The 21,952-nt window shown below is 37.9% G+C and overlaps 1 protein-coding gene across 3 annotated transcripts in view; it reads right to left on the reverse strand.

Annotated features, from left to right (window-relative positions):
- Positions 1 to 1,345: 1,345 nt before the first annotated feature.
- LOC126255899 (adenylosuccinate synthetase) overlaps positions 1,346 to 21,952 on the reverse strand; it is a 74,296-nt gene continuing 53,689 nt past the window's right edge. For all 3 annotated transcript variants that reach the window (XM_049955438.1, XM_049955439.1, XM_049955440.1), the window contains 5 exons: positions 21,075 to 21,229; positions 16,544 to 16,668; positions 14,402 to 14,528; positions 9,524 to 9,644; positions 1,346 to 3,845 (listed from right to left, as the gene is read on the reverse strand). In XM_049955438.1, the coding sequence (XP_049811395.1) occupies positions 3,793 to 3,845; positions 9,524 to 9,644; positions 14,402 to 14,528; positions 16,544 to 16,668; positions 21,075 to 21,229 (581 nt within the window). In that variant the 3' untranslated portion in view covers positions 1,346 to 3,792. The remainder of the gene's footprint in view (positions 3,846 to 9,523; positions 9,645 to 14,401; positions 14,529 to 16,543; positions 16,669 to 21,074; positions 21,230 to 21,952) is intronic.

Raw genomic sequence — 21,952 nt, forward strand, 5'->3', positions numbered from 1 at the left:
TTTATTTATTTATTTATTTATTTATTTATTTTTGTAGTCTCACAGTATATACTCCTCGCTAAGATTACAATGTCAGTGTTTCTATTTTAAGATGAAAGGAATAGTGGGATGCTAATTATGCCAACTTTTAAATCTGAGTGGTACACATAACTTATCTTAATTTTCAAGTGACTTAAATTTCAAGACTTTGTATCCACATTGTCTTTTACACTGGACATAACTTACTTCTAATTTTACATACTTCACATTTATGATGTCTGTTCAAAAAATTCCAGGAACTTTGTCCACAAAATGTTTGACTCCTTTTACTTATTGTGAATGGTCTTCTCCAAAATACTCTCCTCCACAACTGATACATTGGTCCCAATGCCATTTCCACTCCCAGAAGCAGTCGTGGTACGCCTCTTGCTGGATCATGCAAAGCGCCATCTGCTAATTTTGTCTCTTATCTGTTGTTGCAAATCTTCGTCCTTTCAGTGGGTTTTCAACTTTCTAAATAAAAAAAATGTCTGCAGGGGCCAAGTCTGGAGAGTACAGAGGATGAGGCAGCACTGTGATTTCATTTTTTGTGCAACAATCATGCACCAACAGGGATGAATGTGTGGGTGCACTGTCGTGATGCAAGAGCCGCCATGAATTGTCTCACAAAATTTCAAGTCGTTTCCTCCTCACACTGTCACAGGCATCACAACATGTCCTGACAGTACCATCGATTAACAGTTTGTCCCTGTGGCACAAATTCATGATGAACTAATCCTTTAAAGTTGTTGGTAGATGTTGAAGGGCGTCCTGAACAGGGGTAATCTTTAACTTCTGTCCTGCATTATTTAGTGTGTGTCTAAAGGTTTTCTCGAGTTTCACACAAAATATAATGCAGACGCATTGCTCCTCTAACTCTGCCATCTCAAAATTTGCAAACTGTGCAACATTCCACTCAATACGGCACTGAACAATAACTAGCAGACATACAACAATGAAACCTCCGGCAGTTACATATTGAACATAGGCATGTGCAGAAATGCCAACCACATTTCGCTCCAACACATCATTGGTGCGAAGTTACAAATGTTCCACAATTTTTTGAACAGGCCTTGTATATCATGACAACCACTCTACTGCTTTTAGGTTTTTAGAGAAACTTCAATTCCTCATCTTTCTTCCTCCATTTCTTTTTACTTCCAGTGGATAATCTAATAACAATAGAAATTCTTAGAAGGAACACAGTCATTGTACTGAGCAGTGGAGAGGCACGTAACTTCAAGTAAAACACACACACACACACACACACACACACACACACACACACACACACACACACACACACACAAAAAAAAAACAGTCACTATTCAGAGACCAGAAAAGATTTTATTGCTTTGATATTTCCATGAATATTAACATCTTGATTTAACACAGTTTTTGAGGAGAGGCACAGTCTCTTACCATAGACAAGTGATCATTTCCTTCCAACAATAAAAATAAGTATCAAAATAAGTTCTGATGATTAAATAAATTTCCTTTCTACATGGAAATGAAAGGGGAACCCTGACATTGTCCATGATGAATGATGTTGCTAAATCTTTATGATAAGGTCCCCATCTTACAATGTAACACCATTCCTTTCATTACAAAGTCCAAAGGCCATTTAATTCATATGCTCTCCACTTAACTGGACTATATCATGACAACACAGCCTTTAAATTTTATCTCTAAAGGAAGCTTCTTTTTTAAATACATGTAACAGCAATTTCACATTTTAAGTAGTATATAAGGTACTATGTTAATAGCACCCTTATTAGATTTTCTACTCTAAAGATACTCAGAATTCATCTGAGAGATTTGTTGCATTGTTCCAACCACAAATTCTTTTTTAACCTAATACTGGGCAATAGAGATCAATCTAACAAACTGTGCAAAAATTAAAATGTAAATGACAATTATACAATGTAACAAACAATGCTCTAAAAATCTTCAATTTCAACACCTGTGCCTTAACACAGGAACCAAAAGGTTCATTTCAGATATACACCTCATACGGCTAATAGCACCTTTCATTCACTGATGTATCAATCAAGAAGGTGTCATATTTAAGGCTATAGCTGGCTGTTTCTTTTGATAACATTACTTGCATATATAAATAAGACTACCATTAACACAGAAAATTTCATTTCTGCATTAGCATAAATCTTCATGATTCATTATTTAACTGAACTTCTCTTCCTGTTTTCTGAGTTATAACAATTTATGAAATTTTGCAGCTGAATGCACACATTCATGACATTTATAACTTCCTTCATGTCATGTCATGTCAGGGTATTAAGCACAGGAAGATATATTAGGAACTTGATTTATGTTCACTGAACAGAGAATATATCTGTGTGTCTTGCACACTGTTTCAAGCAAACCACATTTACATTAAAAGGACACTAGTCAAGTAGTGTCCACACTGGTTTCACCCAATATTTTCAGATCACTTCATTCGAAAGTGACCGAACAGCATTATGTTAAAGATAGACTTTTTAAAACTGTAAACGTGAATGACGATTATAAAGTGCTTCAATTTACAATCAGAAATTTTAAAAGATTTTTCCCATGTGGGTTGTTTGCAATCTTTAACAATGACAAGAAAAACTGTTTTTTGGTTTCTGCCTTAAAGGAGAAACATATTCAAAAAAGACAACAGGTTAATGACGTCGTACATTGGTTTACAAATATTCTACATTTTTACTACTCACCTGATAAGACACGCCAAATACTAAAGATTACACAGAAAGGCGACTACAAGCGAACATTAATTTCAATCACTAACAAATACGAAATAAGTGACAGACATTCAAAATAATTCATAAAATATGGAAGCAAATTATTTGAATTAATAATGCAAACTTAATTATGTCCGATATAACTTCAAAAAGAGTGTGAAGAGAGATTGCACTCATGTGACTTTCGCTCTTTTGGAATGATTTTCTAGGATTAATTAGTGCTGACTGATAAGTGTCAAACACACTTCTTTATGCCATTACAAAATCTGCAGTCTGTTGGTGTCTTCAACATTAACATCCACAGCACAATATGATATACAATTGTATTAGAGCTATGGAGCAGAATAAAAATACAGTCGTGACCGAAGCTACATGCATACAAGATGCTGCTCTCATGAATCACAATTACAATAAACATTTTAATCATAATCTACAGTCTCTTCCCTCTTTCAGAAATCAACTGCATAAGTACTTGATGAAATTCGACAATGTCAAAAGTTAAGTCCTACTGTATGATGAATTTATGTGGCTGGTCTGTATTATCACAGATTGTGTAGTAACACAAATATGCACACCTTTGCTGAATAAGTTCTTCCTACAGTAAAATTTGTGTTAAAGATTGAGCCTATCATCTGCCTCAGTTTGTGCGAATATTAACTATTAAAATAATAATAAGCACCCAGTCACCAAGTTTGTGTCTTCTAAAGACAAACATCTGTGAGCTGCTGCAATAAAGTGAGATTCCAAAAGATAAAAAATGTTCCATTTACATTTTAAAAAGGTACTATTTCCACCATAACAGATTTTTAAAACTGGTCACATAACGTACACAAATACTGAAATAAGGACTCTGTAGTATCTTCAACACAACAGAAAAGACAACAGAACACCTTTGGCATATTTTATGCGACTGATGCAGTTTATGTGCAAAGAACTTCTGTCCTGACTAGACCTAGAGAAGGTGGGAGCCATACTACAGTTAATATGAAGAAAGATAATGTTCCGCAATATGTGATCACTTCACTGATGGTTACTAGAAGACATTGATGATGGATTCTCTTCCTTTGCCAACACCAATCCACTTGACTGCAAAACAAAAACATATTGTTTATAAATACACCAAGAATAAGTGCTTTGTATAAATTTACACTGGAGAGCAGTATCATATCAATACAGGATTCTGCACAATGTGATGTACTTACTATTCCAGAGAAAAATGAGACTAGGTCAATCACTGTCATGTCCTTAAAATATATATTAATAAACTGACAGCTGTATATTGTTATTAAGCTATTACAAATTCTTAAGTATTAAAGAGTAAATTAATACATCTAAGTGGTAATATGGATTAAATTATTTTCATTTTAACCCAATGTTCAACATACATACACAATCTTGATTTTCTGATGTCGGAGGCTAATTCAAGATTTAGGATGACAAAACACACATATACAAAATAAATACAGACTTAAAAATTTCAAACAAAGTAAAGATCATTTTCTGTTAGATTCTCCCATAAGCATGATCTACTACATGGTAAGAATAAGAATAAGAGGGAAACATTCCACGTGGGAAAAATATATCTAAAAACAAAGATGATGTGACTTACCAAACGAAAGTGCTGGCAGGTCGATAGACACACAAACAAACACAAACATACACACGAAATTCTAGCTTTCGCAACCAACAGTTGCTTCATCAGGAAACAGGGATTTTAAGTGTGAGGCCTTTGGGGGTAATGCCAAATGTCAGACAAGCCTGAGAAAATAAAATATGGGAGTGTAATCTGGCTAGGGCGAAGGCATGTTTGCGGAGGGAATGTAAATAAAACTTAATGGGGTCATTGTGGGGATGTTGTGGGGGTGACATGGTATTAGAAGGTGGAAAGTGTAACATGAGGCTGAAATGAAAATAAAAATATATGGCGAGAGATAAAGGTGAACTAGAAAGCAACTGGAGATCTGGTGTGAAAAAAGGCGAAAAAGTGATGGTTATAGCTAGGCTATGTTGATCCTGTGGTGAACTTTGGTTGGTAGACAACGATGTGCACAAAGGTTATGTGGTTGTGTTGCCGCCAAAACACATTAAAAGGTGGAGCAATTCGGGAAAATTTTGAAAGAACTGCGTGTAAGTGTATTAAAAGGAGTGGTTTTGTGGTGGCAGATTGTGAAAATGAGGCTAACAATTGTCTGACGAAGAAATAATGACGTTAAAACCTGTGGGAAGTGGCTAAAAAAGATCAGTGATGTGGGAAAATCGGAAATGGGAAAAAAAAATGAAAAAGCGAAAGTTATTAGAACTAGCCGAAATGGCTGTTTAATAGCTGAAAGGAACTGTTTGTGAACTGGAAACAGTGGATTTTGTAGCAGCGATAGTGTTGAAAGCGGAAAAAAATTTTTTGGTTATGGTTTGGAAGTGGGTTATGTATTATTGAGTATATATAGGCGGGATAAAATTGTATGGTAGATTTGGTTGAGGAGAAGGTGAATACAAAGTGAAACTACTTGCAAAAACAGAAAGAGAAAATAAGATGACAGGAAAGATTTCGAAATGCAACAGTGGCAATAACAAACGTAATTGTTGGGTTCAAATTAATGATATGAATATGATAGAGGGAAACATTCCACGTGGGAAAAATATATCTAAAAACAAAGATGATGTGACTTACCAAACGAAAGTGCTGGCAGGTCGATAGACACACAAACAAACACAAACATACACACGAAATTCTAGCTTTCGCAACCAACGGTTGCTTCATCTTTCCTGATGAAGCAACCGTTGGTTGCGAAAGCTAGAATTTTGTGTGTGTGTGTGTGTGTGTGTGTGTGTGTGTGTGTTTGTGTGTGTGTGTGTGTGTGTGTGTGTCTATCGACCTGCCAGCACTTTCGTTCGGTAAGTCTACTACATGGCAAGTTATTTGTGATGCTGTCTTGATGTTTAAACAACACATTCAAGTCTCTCAACACTCTGCAAGAACTGCAATTTCTATTTACCAAATATAAAGAACTGTTAAATTAATACTTTTCTCCCAGAGTGAGATTTTATTATTACATCTCTTCCATTTTCCAACTGTTGAAAAGATTTGTCCCAAGTCACACAAGTGGTCAACAGGGAACTGCTGGGACGTTTCAATTTGTTAACACAATTCCGGATAGGAATTACTGAAAATAGAGCCTTAAGAGGAAGAATTAAGTTATTTTCAAAATGAAAATGAGCGTATGGCATCGATGGTCGGGAGGCCCCATCCGGGGGTGGGGTGGGGGTGGGGGGACGACAACACAACAGCCAGTCCATGAGCGGAGAAAATCCCAACACGGCTGGGAACTGAAACTGGGCCTGCTGCATGGGAGGCAAGCATATAACCACCCAGTTAAGCAGGCAGACAGTTATTTTAGAAACATTGCATAATAGGATACTGGTGTGTGTAAATGGTAACAAGTTATTTCCAGTTCAGAAAGCTGAAGGGGGTGCTGTGTTACCAAACATTCTCTGGTGAGCCATTTTGAGTGTCAAGACACATAATGGCTGAAGCAAGTACAGGGGCATATAACCTGGGTTGGCCAACGGAGCTTAGCCAGCAGGCACCATTGTCTCTCCACAGTGTGTTGGAGCTCTTGATGCAAGGGACTACAATGGATGTTTCACCAATACATACTCATACTCACAAATATGTAATGCACACACCATGGTATGCACAACTAGATCACATTATTTTCTAAACTTCCACATCTTTCATACTAAAATATGTATATTGTTTATGCCTTAATTAGGAACGGACAGGGGAAGGAACGGACAGGGGAAGGAACGGACAGGGGAAGGAACGGACAGGGGAAGGAACGGACAGGGGAAGGAACGGACAGGGGAAGGAACGGACAGGGGAAGGAACGGACAGGGGAAGGAACGGACAGGGGAAGGAACGGACAGGGGAAGGAACGGACAGGGGAAGGAACGGACAGGGGAAGGAACGGACAGGGGAAGGAACGGACAGGGGAAGGAACGGACAGGGGAAGGAACGGACAGGGGAAGGAACGGACAGGGGAAGGAACGGACAGGGGAAGGAACGGACAGGGGAAGGAACGGACAGGGGAAGGAACGGACAGGGGAAGGAACGGACAGGGGAAGGAACGGACAGGGGAAGGAACGGACAGGGGAAGGAACGGACAGGGGAAGGAACGGACAGGGGAAGGAACGGACAGGGGAAGGAACGGACAGGGGAAGGAACGGACAGGGGAAGGAACGGACAGGGGAAGGAACGGACAGGGGAAGGAACGGACAGGGGAAGGAACGGACAGGGGAAGGAACGGACAGGGGAAGGAACGGACAGGGGAAGGAACGGACAGGGGAAGGAACGGACAGGGGAAGGAACGGACAGGGGAAGGAACGGACAGGGGAAGGAACGGACAGGGGAAGGAACGGACAGGGGAAGGAACGGACAGGGGAAGGAACGGACAGGGGAAGGAACGGACAGGGGAAGGAACGGACAGGGGAAGGAACGGACAGGGGAAGGAACGGACAGGGGAAGGAACGGACAGGGGAAGGAACGGACAGGGGAAGGAACGGACAGGGGAAGGAACGGACAGGGGAAGGAACGGACAGGGGAAGGAACGGACAGGGGAAGGAACGGACAGGGGAAGGAACGGACAGGGGAAGGAACGGACAGGCTATCGATCGCGGTACAGTTAGAAGGTGGGCAAGCAGGTTACGTGATGAAAGCAGTCTCAGCAATAATGAGGATTCTCCTCACAGCTGCAGGCCTCGTACTGCACACACTACAGACAACGTGCAGAGAGTTAACGAGCTGGTGACTGCTGACAGATGCATCACAGTGAACGAATTGTCACGCTACGTTGGGATAGGGGAAGGAAATGTTTGGAGAATACTGAAAGTGTTGGCGTTAAAGGTTTGTGCCAGGTGGGTTCCCAGGATGTTGACAGTGGCTCACAGAGAAACAAGAAAAACGGTATGCAGTGAACTTTTGGAACAGTACGAAAATGGTGGAGATGAATTTCTTGGAAGAATTGTGACAGGTGATAAAACATGGCTCCATTTTTCACCAGAGACGAAGGGGCAATCAATGGAGTAGCATCATGCAAATTCACCCAAGGAAAAAAAAAATTCAAAACCACACCTTCTGCTGAAAAAGTTATGGCTACAGTGTTTTTCGATTCCGAAGGACTCTTGCTTGTGGATATCATGCCAAATGGAACCACTATAAATTCTAATGCATATGTGACAACACTGAAGAAACTTCAAGCTTGACTGAGTCGTGTTCGACCAAATTGGCAAAAGCAGGATGTCTTGCTGTTGCATGACAATGAACAGCCACATGTCAGTCAAAAAACCAAGGAAGCCATCACAAAACTCGGATGGACAATACTGAAACACCCGCCTTACAGTCCTGACCTGGCTCCATGTGACTATCATCTCTTTGGGAAACTGAAAGACTCTTCGTGGAACAAGGTTTGAAGATGATGACTCCCTTGTGCACCCTGCCAAACAGTGGCTCCAACAGGCTGGTCCAGAATTTTACCATGCGGGTATACAGGCACTGGTTCCAAGATGGCGTGAGGCAGTTGAGAGGGATGGAAATTATGTGGACTAATGTTGTATTCAATTATAATGTAATGTATGTCACTAGGACGAAGCGGAATGATACAACAGAGATAATAGCGGCAGCTGCCAACAGCTAAGTACAGATGCTAGTCAACTATGAAATTGATGATTCCACATAATTTCTGATTACCACTGAAGAATCTGTCTTTTGGTATTCTATGTTTCTAGTTTCTTGATAATTGGGGCTGCAGTGAAATATGTCTTGAAAGAACATTGTTAGTAAGTTTCCAGTATCACTGCTTAAATAATTTATTGATAATTGCAACAGCTGTTCCAGAAAACTTCCATTTTCAAGTATGTCTACAGTGTAAATATAAATCATCTACGGTGTAAGCTGTCAGAAATTACAGGAAATATTACAATATTATATCAAGATATTATGCCACACTGCATGAAACAGCACAAAATCGACATGAAATCAGTATTTTAGAATTTCATGTGAATGTAATGAGAACCTCACCAGATACAGGCACACCGACGTTACATATGTGTCAAGACAACTAGAAATCTTCCGAAAGAATGACATAACAATCAATAAATGTTTTAAGCAGTGATACTGGAACCTTACTTACAATATACTTACAATTCTGTCTTTCATTTACTCCTGTGCTACTTCTAACACCTTTCTCCTTTAGTTTCATTCCATGTTACCTTCTAACATTTAGATTATACTGTGCTATCTGCTAAAATGCTGCAATGGAAGATCAATCTGGACTTTTTCAATGTTGTTGGCTTTCCTTACAAAACTTTAATCATGTCTTATGGTGACAGATTTACTTTAACCACTATATCTGCTTGATTTTAACTTTACTTAAACATAAAATTGCTATCTTTTCAGGGTTGACTTCCTGTCTAACAGAGTTTAAGAACATGACACTATAATCTCATGCAGTTTTCATTAACCTGTTACATAGGACTTCATACATTCAATACTTTGTGTCAACTAACATTGCATTTTTGACTAATGGAATAAAAAGATCACCATCTACAAGTGTGAAGCAATAAACCATTGCTTTCATCATAACGGAAATCAAATTATTCACACAGCTGGAACAGACAAGTATCTCTAATTTATTTATATGTAGTTTAACAAGTAAAAATATACAAAGATACCAACAACAATAGTTACTCTTGAATAAATATGTACTTACTTGGAACTCCAAGACACTCTTCAATTCTTTCAATATACCTCTTGGCATTTAGTGGCAATTTATCATATTCTCGGACATCTTCAATACTCTTTTGCCATCCTGGAAGAGTTTCATACTCGACCTGCATAAGTTGAGGATATGAGATTCAAAACTGGGCCAAGCATTGTTCTGACCTACTCCAGTAAATTACTATTGCTTCACTTCAAATGAAATAGGGAGGGCAAACAATTTATGTGAGGAAATTTAAGAAAGAAATCGCTATGATACTAGCTAATTATTAATTATCTTTTTATCAGATCTCTGTATACCTTGTGGAATATATATGTGCAAGCAGTTAATGCTAACAACCAGAAAACTATCAGTGCACTAGTATGACATAACAAACTTGCAGTAAACACCAATTTAACAGAAAGCCTACAATACATGATCATAAGTCTCCAGATAGATGAAAATTGTGAGACAGGGATTAAATCCAAGCCTTTTTTAATTAGTCCCGAAACATCACACTGTCACTAACTGCTTTCTAAACATAACTGACAATTACATGTAAATGACATAGGTATTATCCACCTCATCATTGACTACATCACAAAGTTTGTAGGAATGGGTAAAGATGAGTATGATGGGGTGACATCACATATTTATTTTTTTTTAAATGTACTGTGCTATAGATTCAAATTGAGGTGAGGTAAGTACATGGGTCTCTGTGCCATTTTGGCACTTATTATTCAACAAATTAATTTAAATGTGGTCATATGAGAAATGCACATTTACAAACACAGTTTCTTCTGGAGAAGTGGTCATTAAAAATCCACAGTTTTGTAATAGAAAAATTTACTAATAAAATTTACAAGGCAGCTGAGATAGTAGGCATCTTTCACAGTTGGCTATGTTATCATCCGAAGTTGTACAGGAGGAGGATCTGAATGTGCAATTGGTACAAAACTTATTAAGTTCCGACCAAAAATTCTCACGGGAAAAACATTCTAAATGTGTTTTTTGAAAACTTTACACATAATCCAGAGAAATTCTGGTATCAACGAGTGACTGTAGATCAAATCTGGATTCGGCAGTATCTTACAGACAAAACTACAATCTGAACAGTGGGTTGGTGAAGACAAATGTGCACAGCAGAAGAAAAATCATTTGTTACTTGGAATGGTGAATGCAATGGGTCTGGCCTCCCAGGTGGTCGTCAATTTAGAAAAGAATAAAACTGACAAGTTCTTATTACAAAATCATACTGAATGTTTCAGCAGCAAGATGGAAACTATGTCCTGAAATATAGTGCATAAGAAAATACTTGTGGACCAAAATCAGCAACTGGTCAAAAGTGACAGACAATACTCAAGATCTGGTCTGATGAGGGTTTGTAAGCGCCCTCCTTTGTGGTTGAAATGCACTTCTCTGGGATTCCAGCAACAAACAATGTAGCATCTGCCCTCCCCATATGATACACTCATATGGCCATTCTGGTTTTAATCTCTCTGAACATGTACTCCCAGGTACTTGAAAACTGTGGCCGATTCCAGAGACTGAGCACCAACTGTGTAATCATATGATGTGTGGTCTTTTTGTCTATTTACTTACATTACACAACACTTATTTATGTACAGGGCCGACTGTCAACCTTCGTAACCAAGTTCATTTTGAAAAATGAAGAAAACTGCAGGATAGCTGTTTAATCCACAATCTTTTATTGGGCACACGATCGGTTTCTGTGTCAAAAGAGGAAAAGGGACAAAAATTCCATATCACTCATTCCTACGTACAAGTTGTGTTCTCAGTTCTGTGGCACTGGGTTATAGCATTGGGTCAGGATGACCTCAGATGATTAAGTGATTTTTATTATTTACATCAGATGATGGAACTGCAATTGTCCCGAAACCAGTCATGTACCCAATTACAGACTGTGGATTAAGCAACTGTCCAGCAGTTTTCTTCATTTTTCAACATGGACTTGTACAGTTGCGGCTGCCCTGTAATAAAAACTCTTTGCACCAAATGGTGATCATATCCGAGTTTTCCTGATGTAAAAATTTGTTAACAATGAGACTTCCCCGTATACCACTGTACTGTTGGACAGTCTCAATGAGCCTTAACACTGCCTGTCACATTGTTTATATGTATTGGGAACACAAAAGGTGCTATCAGTCATTCAAGTACAGGGGACACTACTTTTGCTTCTAATAGTATCTCCTTTTTGAGGAGAATGTACTGGGTTTGTTAGCAAAGACATCATTAATCAAATAGCATACATCTTTCAATAATCTGTAATCATGCATTTTGCTTATTAAATAGCAATGCAGAACTCTAGCAAATGCTTAGGGGGGAGGGGGGAGAGGGGAAAAATAGGTGGCATCAACCTGAGCTATGAAGTATACGGCCTTCTGGATATCAAGAATGAACAGACAAGCCTGCTTATCCCATCATCAGTGTTTGCAGTACCTGTGTTAATTCCAACAGAGGAGATTTTAGTCTCTACGAAGTTCTACAGCAGTTTCAAGAACCAGTGTAAATGCAGAATCCAGGAATGTACCATAACCCACTATGTACTGCCCCCAAATGGATCACAGATATAGTAAACTAATGACAGTCTGCACAGAGGTGTTTACGCATCATTATTCTCAATTTTCACATGTGAATGGAATGGGAAGAATCCTAAATAAGGCACCCTCTGTCATGCACTTCACAATGGTTTGCATAGTATAAATGTATATCTTTATCATTTTCACATCTCGATGATTAAAATTAGGAACTGCTCTGTGATTTTCACTGAAGCAACTTTCAAACAGAAAATTTGTTGCTTCTATATTAATTTCATCACCTATTTCAGAAGAACAACCACCACCACCACCACCACCACCACCACCACCACCACCACCACCACCACCACCACCACCACCTTCATCCACTGCTCAATGTTGCCTTCGTACAATGAATGGTTATTTTTAATCACTCCAGTGCTTGTGTACTACCAATTCAGATAAATGGAAAGTAATAATATGACAGCAAATAGTGAAAAACAATGGCAATTTAAAGAATTTTTCTCTGGAACTGAAAATTTTAAACAAGCATTGTGGAACATGACTGCTGTATCAATATATATCAATAATGGCACTGATGCAAATCTCAAAGATATGATCACACTGGTATTGGATGAATGTTTTCCATATACATTTTCCAGACTATAAGTTGGACTTTAATTTTCAAGTAATTTTTTTAAACAAATTTTTACCATTTTTATTACTAGACCGCAAGGCCAGACAAAAATTCCTGAAAATCATCATAACTACTCCTCCTCCTCCTCCTCCTCCTGTTCATCGTCATCGTTGTCCTCTTCATACATAAGATGGTCTTCACTGCCATCAAGAGTGTTACTTATGCTACACTTCTTGAAAGGTTTAACAATAATGTCTTCTCTCACTCTAGACCATGACAGTTTTATATTCTGACACTTGTTTGTATGGAGGTCATTTTAAGGCTCCCTATACCTCTCTCATATACACTTCAAACAGTTTATTTATTGAGACATCAAGAGGTTGCGCTTGTGAAGTAAGTCCTCCCACAATAACAGAAAGCTCTGTATTTACCTGTCTCAATTTATCGTTCAAAGAATTTTTCAAATGACCTCTAAACCGATCTAGCACAAGAAGAGAATTATTCTCCAATAAAGCACCTTTCCCTCTCTCCCACACAATGTTAAAGCATAATTTCATACCAGCCTCATCCACCCAAACTTTGTCATGTACATGACCAACAAGAACTGGCAGTATTTCAGAGGACTTTGGCATTGTTTTGCACTTGAAAATGAACACTGGATTAAGTTTAGACCAAGCACAACAGGGAAGGACAACAGTGTAGTGCATTTTTTCATGTACACCTATTTTTCTAGTTACACTTTTAGCACCACTCATGGTAACAGTTCTGTTACTGGGCACATCAAATGTCAGATGAGTTTCATCCATATTCACTATTTGGCTTACTGCACTGGTCTTCTTTTGAATGTTGAATAACAAAGTGATGGAAAGATAATATTTTCTCTTCATATTCTTGTGGCATTTCCTGAGATATTTCGGGTTTGGTTCGTATGCAAGGTCCATGATGCTTCATAAACCTGTAGCACCAATCAACTCCATTCTTAAAGTCTGTTAAGCTTCACTGTAGGGATAGCTTACGAGTGTGTTTTGAATAATTTTTGTATTAATTCCAATGCCATTTTGACAGTGTCCCTCAATCCCTTTCAATATGCCATCATCAAGTTTTGGTCACTTTGCATTCAGTCCTCTATTTGCATGTTTAGTCTTCCTGATTTATTTTTTTTTTCAGTTCTTCTTTACAAGCCCACCAACTGCAAATGGATTTTTCTGTTGGAGGGGGGGCTGAAATTCTGCTCAGCTGCTCTGTTTCCACGTTGTTCTGCATATGCTATTACTTTCAATTTATAGCCCGCATCATATGAATACCTTTTATTTTTTCCATTATGAAAGTAGCTACTAACAAAATTTATGTACTGTTACTGGTAACACAAATCACTTTCAATTCAAGTTCACTGACGGGGTGGGAGAGATTGTGTTAGCAAGCTCGTGAATCCCCCCAACTCTCATTTGTCGCATTGGTACACTGCTGATGCCAGTAGAATCCAGTGTTGCCAGACAGAGAGAGATTCTCTGCAGCATCGAACATATGGCTATTTTTAAGAATGGCATGACTTTTAAATCAAACACTGGACTTTTTATATTAATTTCGAGTGTAAGACACACCTGAATTTTAGAGGCAAGTTTTCACAGAAAAAAGTGCATCTTATAATCCATAAAAAGGTATTGTTCTTATTTACTTTACATAGAAGACGATTACACGATTGTTGATTCTACCCACCTCTACTGAAGCAAGTTCGCTGATGCTTGAAGGGAAGTAGTTTAGCTCTTTGCCTTTCTTCTTGTATGCTACAGCAATCTTTATTTCTGGTAATGTATCGAGTATATCTAATTTTGTTACACATATTCTGCAAAAGAAAGACATTCCAAGTTAAAATAATTACTAAAAAGTTCTGAAGCAAGCTTTGATAATTTTTAAGTTTGCAATTTCACATATTTAACTAGACTAGGCATATGGGAGCAAGATCTAAGACAAGAATGTTGAGATGTGCATAGAAATGGCAATTTAAGTAAATATAATGCAGTGGTAATTTCAATATGATTCTTCTGGGTGTGTGACTACATGATTATATGGAAACAAGTGCAAACATTTTGGCTACTATTGCAGGTAGACCTTGTCAGATGAATACTTGGTAATTTGTGGTTACTGCTTTATATGTACAATTGTGTCACTACACCTTCAGCTGAAAAGAACTTGACACCCTGGCATCCTCCTCTTCCATCCTAACAGGCCCTGGAAAGCCCAGCAGTACCGATCGACCGCTGTGTCATCCTCAGCCAATAGCCATCACTGTATCCAGACACCCTGGCATAATGGATGTTAACTGGATGAGAAGCCACAAGTCGGGATGCGAAATGCTTATTGCTGTCAATATTTAACACTAACTTTTATTGTATGTAATTCAGTGGGTGCTACCAAAATGATGTACTGCTACTTATGTGTGTTAGCCAGTGGTTGTTAGGACCTGTCTGATCCCTGCTGCTTGCAATCTGGTGACTACAGTATGTGACAGTGCTGCTCCACAAGTAAATATAAAATAGCCATTGCAATAAGCATATGACACCCCCAATGCCTTAACCACTGAGCTAATCAACATGCAGCAAACCAGGACTCCCAATCACTTTCAACTGAAGATATAAGGATTCAATATCTTTTCTTTATTTGTTTTCTCTTTTAGTTCGTTATCTGGAGAAAAGAACAAACCAAATGTTGCCCATGAACTGGCATGAATGTAGCACAGTCCAGAATTAAAAATTACAAAATTTGCAGTCCTGATATGCAGCAAAGTACAACAGACTAATACAGGTAGCATGTACCTTCTGGATTATTGATGAACATAAATCTGTGCATCAGAAGGCCAAAGGGCAGCATGTATATTTTTTACCAAAAATTATTACAACTTTTTTTCTTAGAGTAGACTTCCCCCTTTAAACACTATAATGCTTAGTTATACCAGTACACTTGAAATTGGAATGCCATAACATATATAAAGCAGCAACCATCAATCACCAAAAGTTGCCCTGGCTGGTCATACGCAGACAAATTTTACTAAACAGACTCCAGACAAGACAGACTAGGATCTAGTTTTGGTAAGTAAGTTCAGTAATTTAACATATCCATTATTACCACCAATGCGTTTTGCTATATAGAGGTGGTTATTTTGCCTTATAGTGTGTGTTTTTATGGCACAGTTTGGGTCCTATGGTGAAATTAAGCCAAGCATCCCACAGAAAAAATATTTTCTGGTGTGAGATGGATTACACACAGTCCAACAATCATGATATTTAAAGACAATTACATTATGTAACCTGCCCAACATTTGTTGCGTTTTTACCTTAAGTTAATTCTGAACAATATTAAAAAATGATTTTTTTTATCTAGACAGCCATACTAGAGAGCCAATACCTTTCAAGCTATCAACAAACTAACTGTTGCACAGCTGCCTTCACAGCAGGTTATTTTTAGTAAACTCTATTACATACAACGCTGAGTAGCTCATTTTCGATATCCCATAGTCTGACAAGCTATAATGGCATCACAACACAGCTGACACTTGTTTTGCATCAGTTATGAAACACTGAAAGGATGTTTCACATGGCCTAAGCAGTTATCAGGAGATTATGAAATTCAAAAGCTATTTCACATGTCAAAGATGTCATTTCCAACACCTTACAAAATCACAGAAGGAACATAAAAATCTATTTTCATTTGCAGCACAGACAATATACTTCACAACAGATAAATGCAACAGATCAATCTTGTGCTGCAGTACAATTATGTTTAATATGACTAACTGATAAGAAACAAACAAATGTCATGACAACATAATATGAATATTAATAAAAATTTGCTCTTACTTACAAACTATAGCCATTAACTAAAGTGGTATATCGTAGAAGTGGCAGGTCCAGCCAGCCACATCTTCTTTTCCTCTTTGTTGTAACACCTACTTCACTACCACGTTCTTGGAGGAGCTCACCATTTGCCTAAAATATATACCACAAACTTTCTGTAAGTGCATGCAATGTGACAAAGAAGTTGATATAATTTGTTAATATATTTGGCAATAAAATCTTAAGCCTGCAATATATGTGATGTCTTGTCTTTGAGGTATGCTTGGAAGTGGACCACAATAACAAAAAAATTTGTTGCCAGGTGTCAGCAGACAATGGCACAAGAAAAAATTAATGCTGGTTTTTCACAGCAGGTGGCGGATTAGCAAACACAAAAAAGGCTGAAAAAAGTAATGCACACTCAGAGATTTAACATAGCTGGAATCCCTAAGAATTACTATTTTGTTACTTTGAACTGAGAAGTTCTCAAATATTTTGGTACTGCATCCTCTTTGACCTGACGAAGACACTGCACTGTACTTCTGCTCTTTTACAAGCTTTCATTAGCTTAATATTACTGTGCCTCCATAGTTCAAAATTCTTGATCAACATATATTTAACTGCCAAACATTTGAACAAACAGATTTTGCATGCATGTACAAGATTGTAGACAGTGAAATATTAAATCCCATCTGACAAAATTTTGCTGGTGGTTCCAAAATAGTATTAAACTCAAATATTCCTTATTGCAATTTCAGCAAAATAAATATCTGCGCACACGCACACGAGAGAGAGAGAGAGAGAGAGAGAGAGAGAGAGAGAGAGAGAGAGAATGGAATGCCTAATTCCATAACTATGACCTATATAAATTTTTTTTGTTTTTATTACAGGACATTAAGTTTTTGTTTTGTAAGAGGCTGAAACTGCTTGGAAAGAAGTGGAAAGAACTCTTGATCACACTTAAGTTTAAAACAACAGGAAAACAGTTATTTTCTGCATGGAAAATGGAGAACAAATACTGAAAAAAAGACACACAGCAAAACAATTTATGAATGAAATAAATATTCTAATAACCTACATTACAGAACTACTTTTATAAACCTTAAACTCAAAGAATACATAAAGAGTGGAAAGGAAGAAAAAAGTACATCTAATTTTTGTTTGGACATATATCAATTGATTTTTTTTTAATTCGACAGAATTGTTTTCTATTTGGCACAAAGTACATTGGAACAATGATTGTGAAAGTTCAGCCACTGTCTCATCCATCACCTACTCCCATTTTCTCATCACCACCTAAATTGTAATCACAAACATCGGACTAGAGCATACCAATCTGTGACTTTACATTGGATGATCAGCTCTATTTCAGTAAAATATATGCCTCTCTCTTCTACATTCAGGTCCCAAATTGCTTGTCATCTATCATAGTGCCAGATATAACCACAGCAAGAATACTAATTAGAAAGCCCAACTTAATTGTCAGTTAACCCTACAGCTGCAGGCAATGCGAACTTAAAGAGTTCAGCTCTTTCTGGGTGATTTCATAGGGCACCACGTTATGTCTAATATAATTTCTGGGCAATTTGTATGTGTAGAATTCGCTATTTTCACAATGTTCGACTGCTGCCCTGACCAGAACATTCTCCAGATCGCTCACCAATTGAAAACGTCTGGTCAATAGTGGCCAAGCAACTGGCTCGTCACAATAAACCAGTCACTACTCTTAATAAACTGTGGTATCGTGTTGAAGCTGCATGGGCAGCTGTACCTGTACACGCCATCCAAACTCTGACTCAATGCCCAGGCATATCAAGGCCGTTATTATGGCCAGAGGTGGTTGTTCTGGGAACTGATTTCTCAGGATCTATGCACCCAAATTGTGTGAAAATATCAGTTCTAGTATAATATATCTGTCCAATGAATACCCATTTGTAATTTGCATTTCTTCTTGGTGTAGCAATTTTAATGGCCAGTAGTGTAATTACTTAATCTGCTTATGTTCTTTAAACCAGGTCCTTTCACATCACAGGCTGGAATTGATGTTTATTTCACTCAAAAAGTTTTTTAGAAGTACAGTACTTATGTATATTTATGAATGAACAGAGTTTTAAACCTGATTTATATGAACACCTCATGCTGATTTACCCTCCTCCCCCTTCACCTCCTCACCATGAGGCCCTTAGCATTTTCCCTGGTGGGTGCATACTACATTTTAAGAACCTCTGCATTAAACAATCAATATCTTGCTGAACAAATTAACTTTTTGAAGCAAAAAGCTAGCATTAGTGTCACTCATTTTGGGTCTTATCTCACAAGTGGAAGTTTCTTTGGATGTATCAGTAGCATTCTTGGGCAATTTAAAAACTGGTAGGGTACATAAATTTCAGTAAGGTCGCAGCAATTGTCTACGGGCTGACAGACCATCTCGTCTGCCAAACATTTCTTGATCCTATCCCACCGTTGCCTGCCATTAAGACACACCATGTACACTGTGTCAGTCAGAACAGTGCTCTAATATCATATGGCCTACAATCTCTTCACGTGCCCTTAAATCACAATGCTCCCAATTAACATGACATATGAAGTACGTTTGCTGGGAGTAATGTTGTGAGCAATTAGGGCAGCTGCTTGTGAACTGACAAAGAATATAGTTCAATGATGAATCTAGGTTTTGTCTGGACACGAATGACTACCATATTGGAGAAAGACTACAATTTGTGCAACATCCTAGGCCAGGGTTCACTGTTGGGAGTTAGCCTGCCAGAGCTGATGGTCCATGGTGTGGTCTGCCGAGACAGAGGCAAATGATCACATCTACTTTAAATATACGGAACACTTCTTGATGTCATACAACTGCATGTTGTTTCAAAATCGAACCACTGTAAATGTCCCTCTAGCACCTCATATTTAACAGATGTTCAGCCTGCATACTGAAAATGTGTGTCGCGTACCTTGTAAATGTTCACTACAATGATCACAAAGAAGTAGCTGCCATTTAGTCAGCACAAAATTTTTGCTGAACAGTAACAAACACCAGGTTTCTGATCCAATTCTTCTATGATCCTTACAACTTCCAAGATCTTTCGTAGCCATCAGATAATGCTGGTGGCATTAGTTTTGTTTCGATAGCTATCAACTGTGCTACAGAACACACAAGGGTGGGTATATCTGATAAGAGAATTCCCATCGATCAGAACAGGGCACACACCCAGTGATATGGAAGTTGATCAAAATCTGATTTTATAAAGAAAATAAAACACTATCTTACTCACAGTTTAAGTAGCAGTGCCTAGTTTACCCAGATGTTTAGATGCCTAGAACAGAGCAGAGTAAGAAAGACTGTTGTTATTACCACCTAAAACCCTCCAAATTCAAAGGCAGCCCATTTCTCAAGAATGATGTGTTTTCCCTGTTGACTGTAGAAATCATTTGTACCTCTGGAACTGAGCACAATTTAACTCTGAGTGTAAAATACAGAGTAGATGATGTGCAAAAAAAACATTGAATCATGAGAAGGGAAGTACTGCAATTAAGTATTTTATGGCCTATGGACTTTGCAGTTACACAACAGATGTTGGAATGTTTTGCAAATGTAAACATGGGACCGCATCTGTAAGCTAGGAAGGATAACTTGTTTTATTATGAAGGACCGATGACTGACTTGAAAAAATGTTATACAGTTTTCATTTACTATAGTTCGCACTTTTCCTTGTCATTCTGGTGGGTACACCAGTGTATGACTTTGTGGGCTTTCATATGAGCAAAAATAATAAAGTAAATGGAAGGCCGCAAGTTGTGTGATTATGGGGACAATGAAATTGCTGACAAGGACACTGCAATTTGGAACGAATTAATTTAAGTTGAAATTCTTAAACTGGATGAGGAATGTATTAAGTATGTGAACTGTTTAAATTAATTCAATTTTTACAGACTTTGGAGCAATTCATTTGCTAATGGCTATACAAACACTAATTTCATTTCCAGCTGAACCTATAACAAGCTGCCACCTATTGCTTTATCATCAAAATCTCTAATCTACTTAACAGTTATGAGCATAAAAAAGTGAGTGAACAAGAATTTGAAGAATTATGGCACGGCCAAAGTAGATTACAGAAAATCACTCAAAATCTGCTCCCACATGCTTGTTGGTATATGAGAGATCTATAAAATTATACTAAAGACAGGCACAAATCACTGAAACTTTTTTCACTATGGTTCTGAAAGGGCATCAGTAATCACAAAATTAGGTGGTGTAACATGGATTTAACTCTGGACAATTCTGACACGTGTCTTCTGCTAATTACTGGCCTCATGTTATCACTACAGGAAGACAATCACATTGTTAATATATAGCACTTTAGTGTAATTATAGTAAGTTTAATTTTTCAGTGCTAGTAACAGATACATACTCTGACAGAAAACCTTATTTGAATATATCCAAATCCTGATGTAATGCTACTACTATTTTTTATAGTAAGTCACTGATGTGAAATGACCATTAATACTTTTTTTGCAATATATTACATGAAAAAAGCAAAACTAAAATTTCTACTTACATCTAATAACTCTGTTGGAAAGGGTCCATCTCCAACTCTTGTTGTGTAAGCTTTAACTACTCCAATTACATCTCCAATATTACAAGGTGGGAGACCTAGTCCAGTACACACACCACCTATGCTGCAGTTTGATGATGTCACATATGGGTAGGTCCCTGAATAATTCAACAAACAACAAGTTTGAGAAAACAATGTTTATATCGTAAGGAAGCCCTATTTTGTACATATTTTGCTATCATATTCCAAACTACTTTAGAGCTCTATTTGTGCCGTTATTCCATCATAAGTTTAAGGATGTCGAAAATTTAACATTTAGTGGTGGGGAGGGAGGGGGGGTGAGAGAGAGAGAGAGAGAGAGAGAGAGAGAGAGAGAGAGAGAGAGAGAGAGAGAGAGAGGGGGGGGGGGGGTATGAATGGTAACTATTTCATTTTTTTGGAAGTAATTCATAATTCACAACAGTATCAAGCAAGACCTCACATAAGCATAAAAGAAGCCATGGCGGGATTAGAGGAAGGTCTCCATTCCTCTTTCTCTGTCCAAACTGAGCACTAGTTCCAAAACGCTGTTAACTTTTCAGCTCCGTATGCACAAACCTAAGTAATCTGACAACTAATGGCATTCGAAAGCATTACATATGAATTACATAAATTTATTGCTAAAGTAGTAGTTGGATCTTCCAGATCCCTCAGACTATTAACCAATGACAAAGAATAGGCAGACTTATTATGTGCAATGGGACATACAACAAATCCAACAAATCATCCTTTTTGCACCACAATATACATGCAGCAAACAGATTGCTGACTAACAGTGCTTAGAAGGAAAGAACTGCAACTTCAGGGCCCAAGACGAAAAATTATTTTTTATTACTTTTTTT

Source organism: Schistocerca nitens, chromosome 1 (assembly GCF_023898315.1).
Source record: "Schistocerca nitens isolate TAMUIC-IGC-003100 chromosome 1, iqSchNite1.1, whole genome shotgun sequence".
Lineage (NCBI taxonomy): Eukaryota > Metazoa > Arthropoda > Insecta > Orthoptera > Acrididae > Schistocerca > Schistocerca nitens.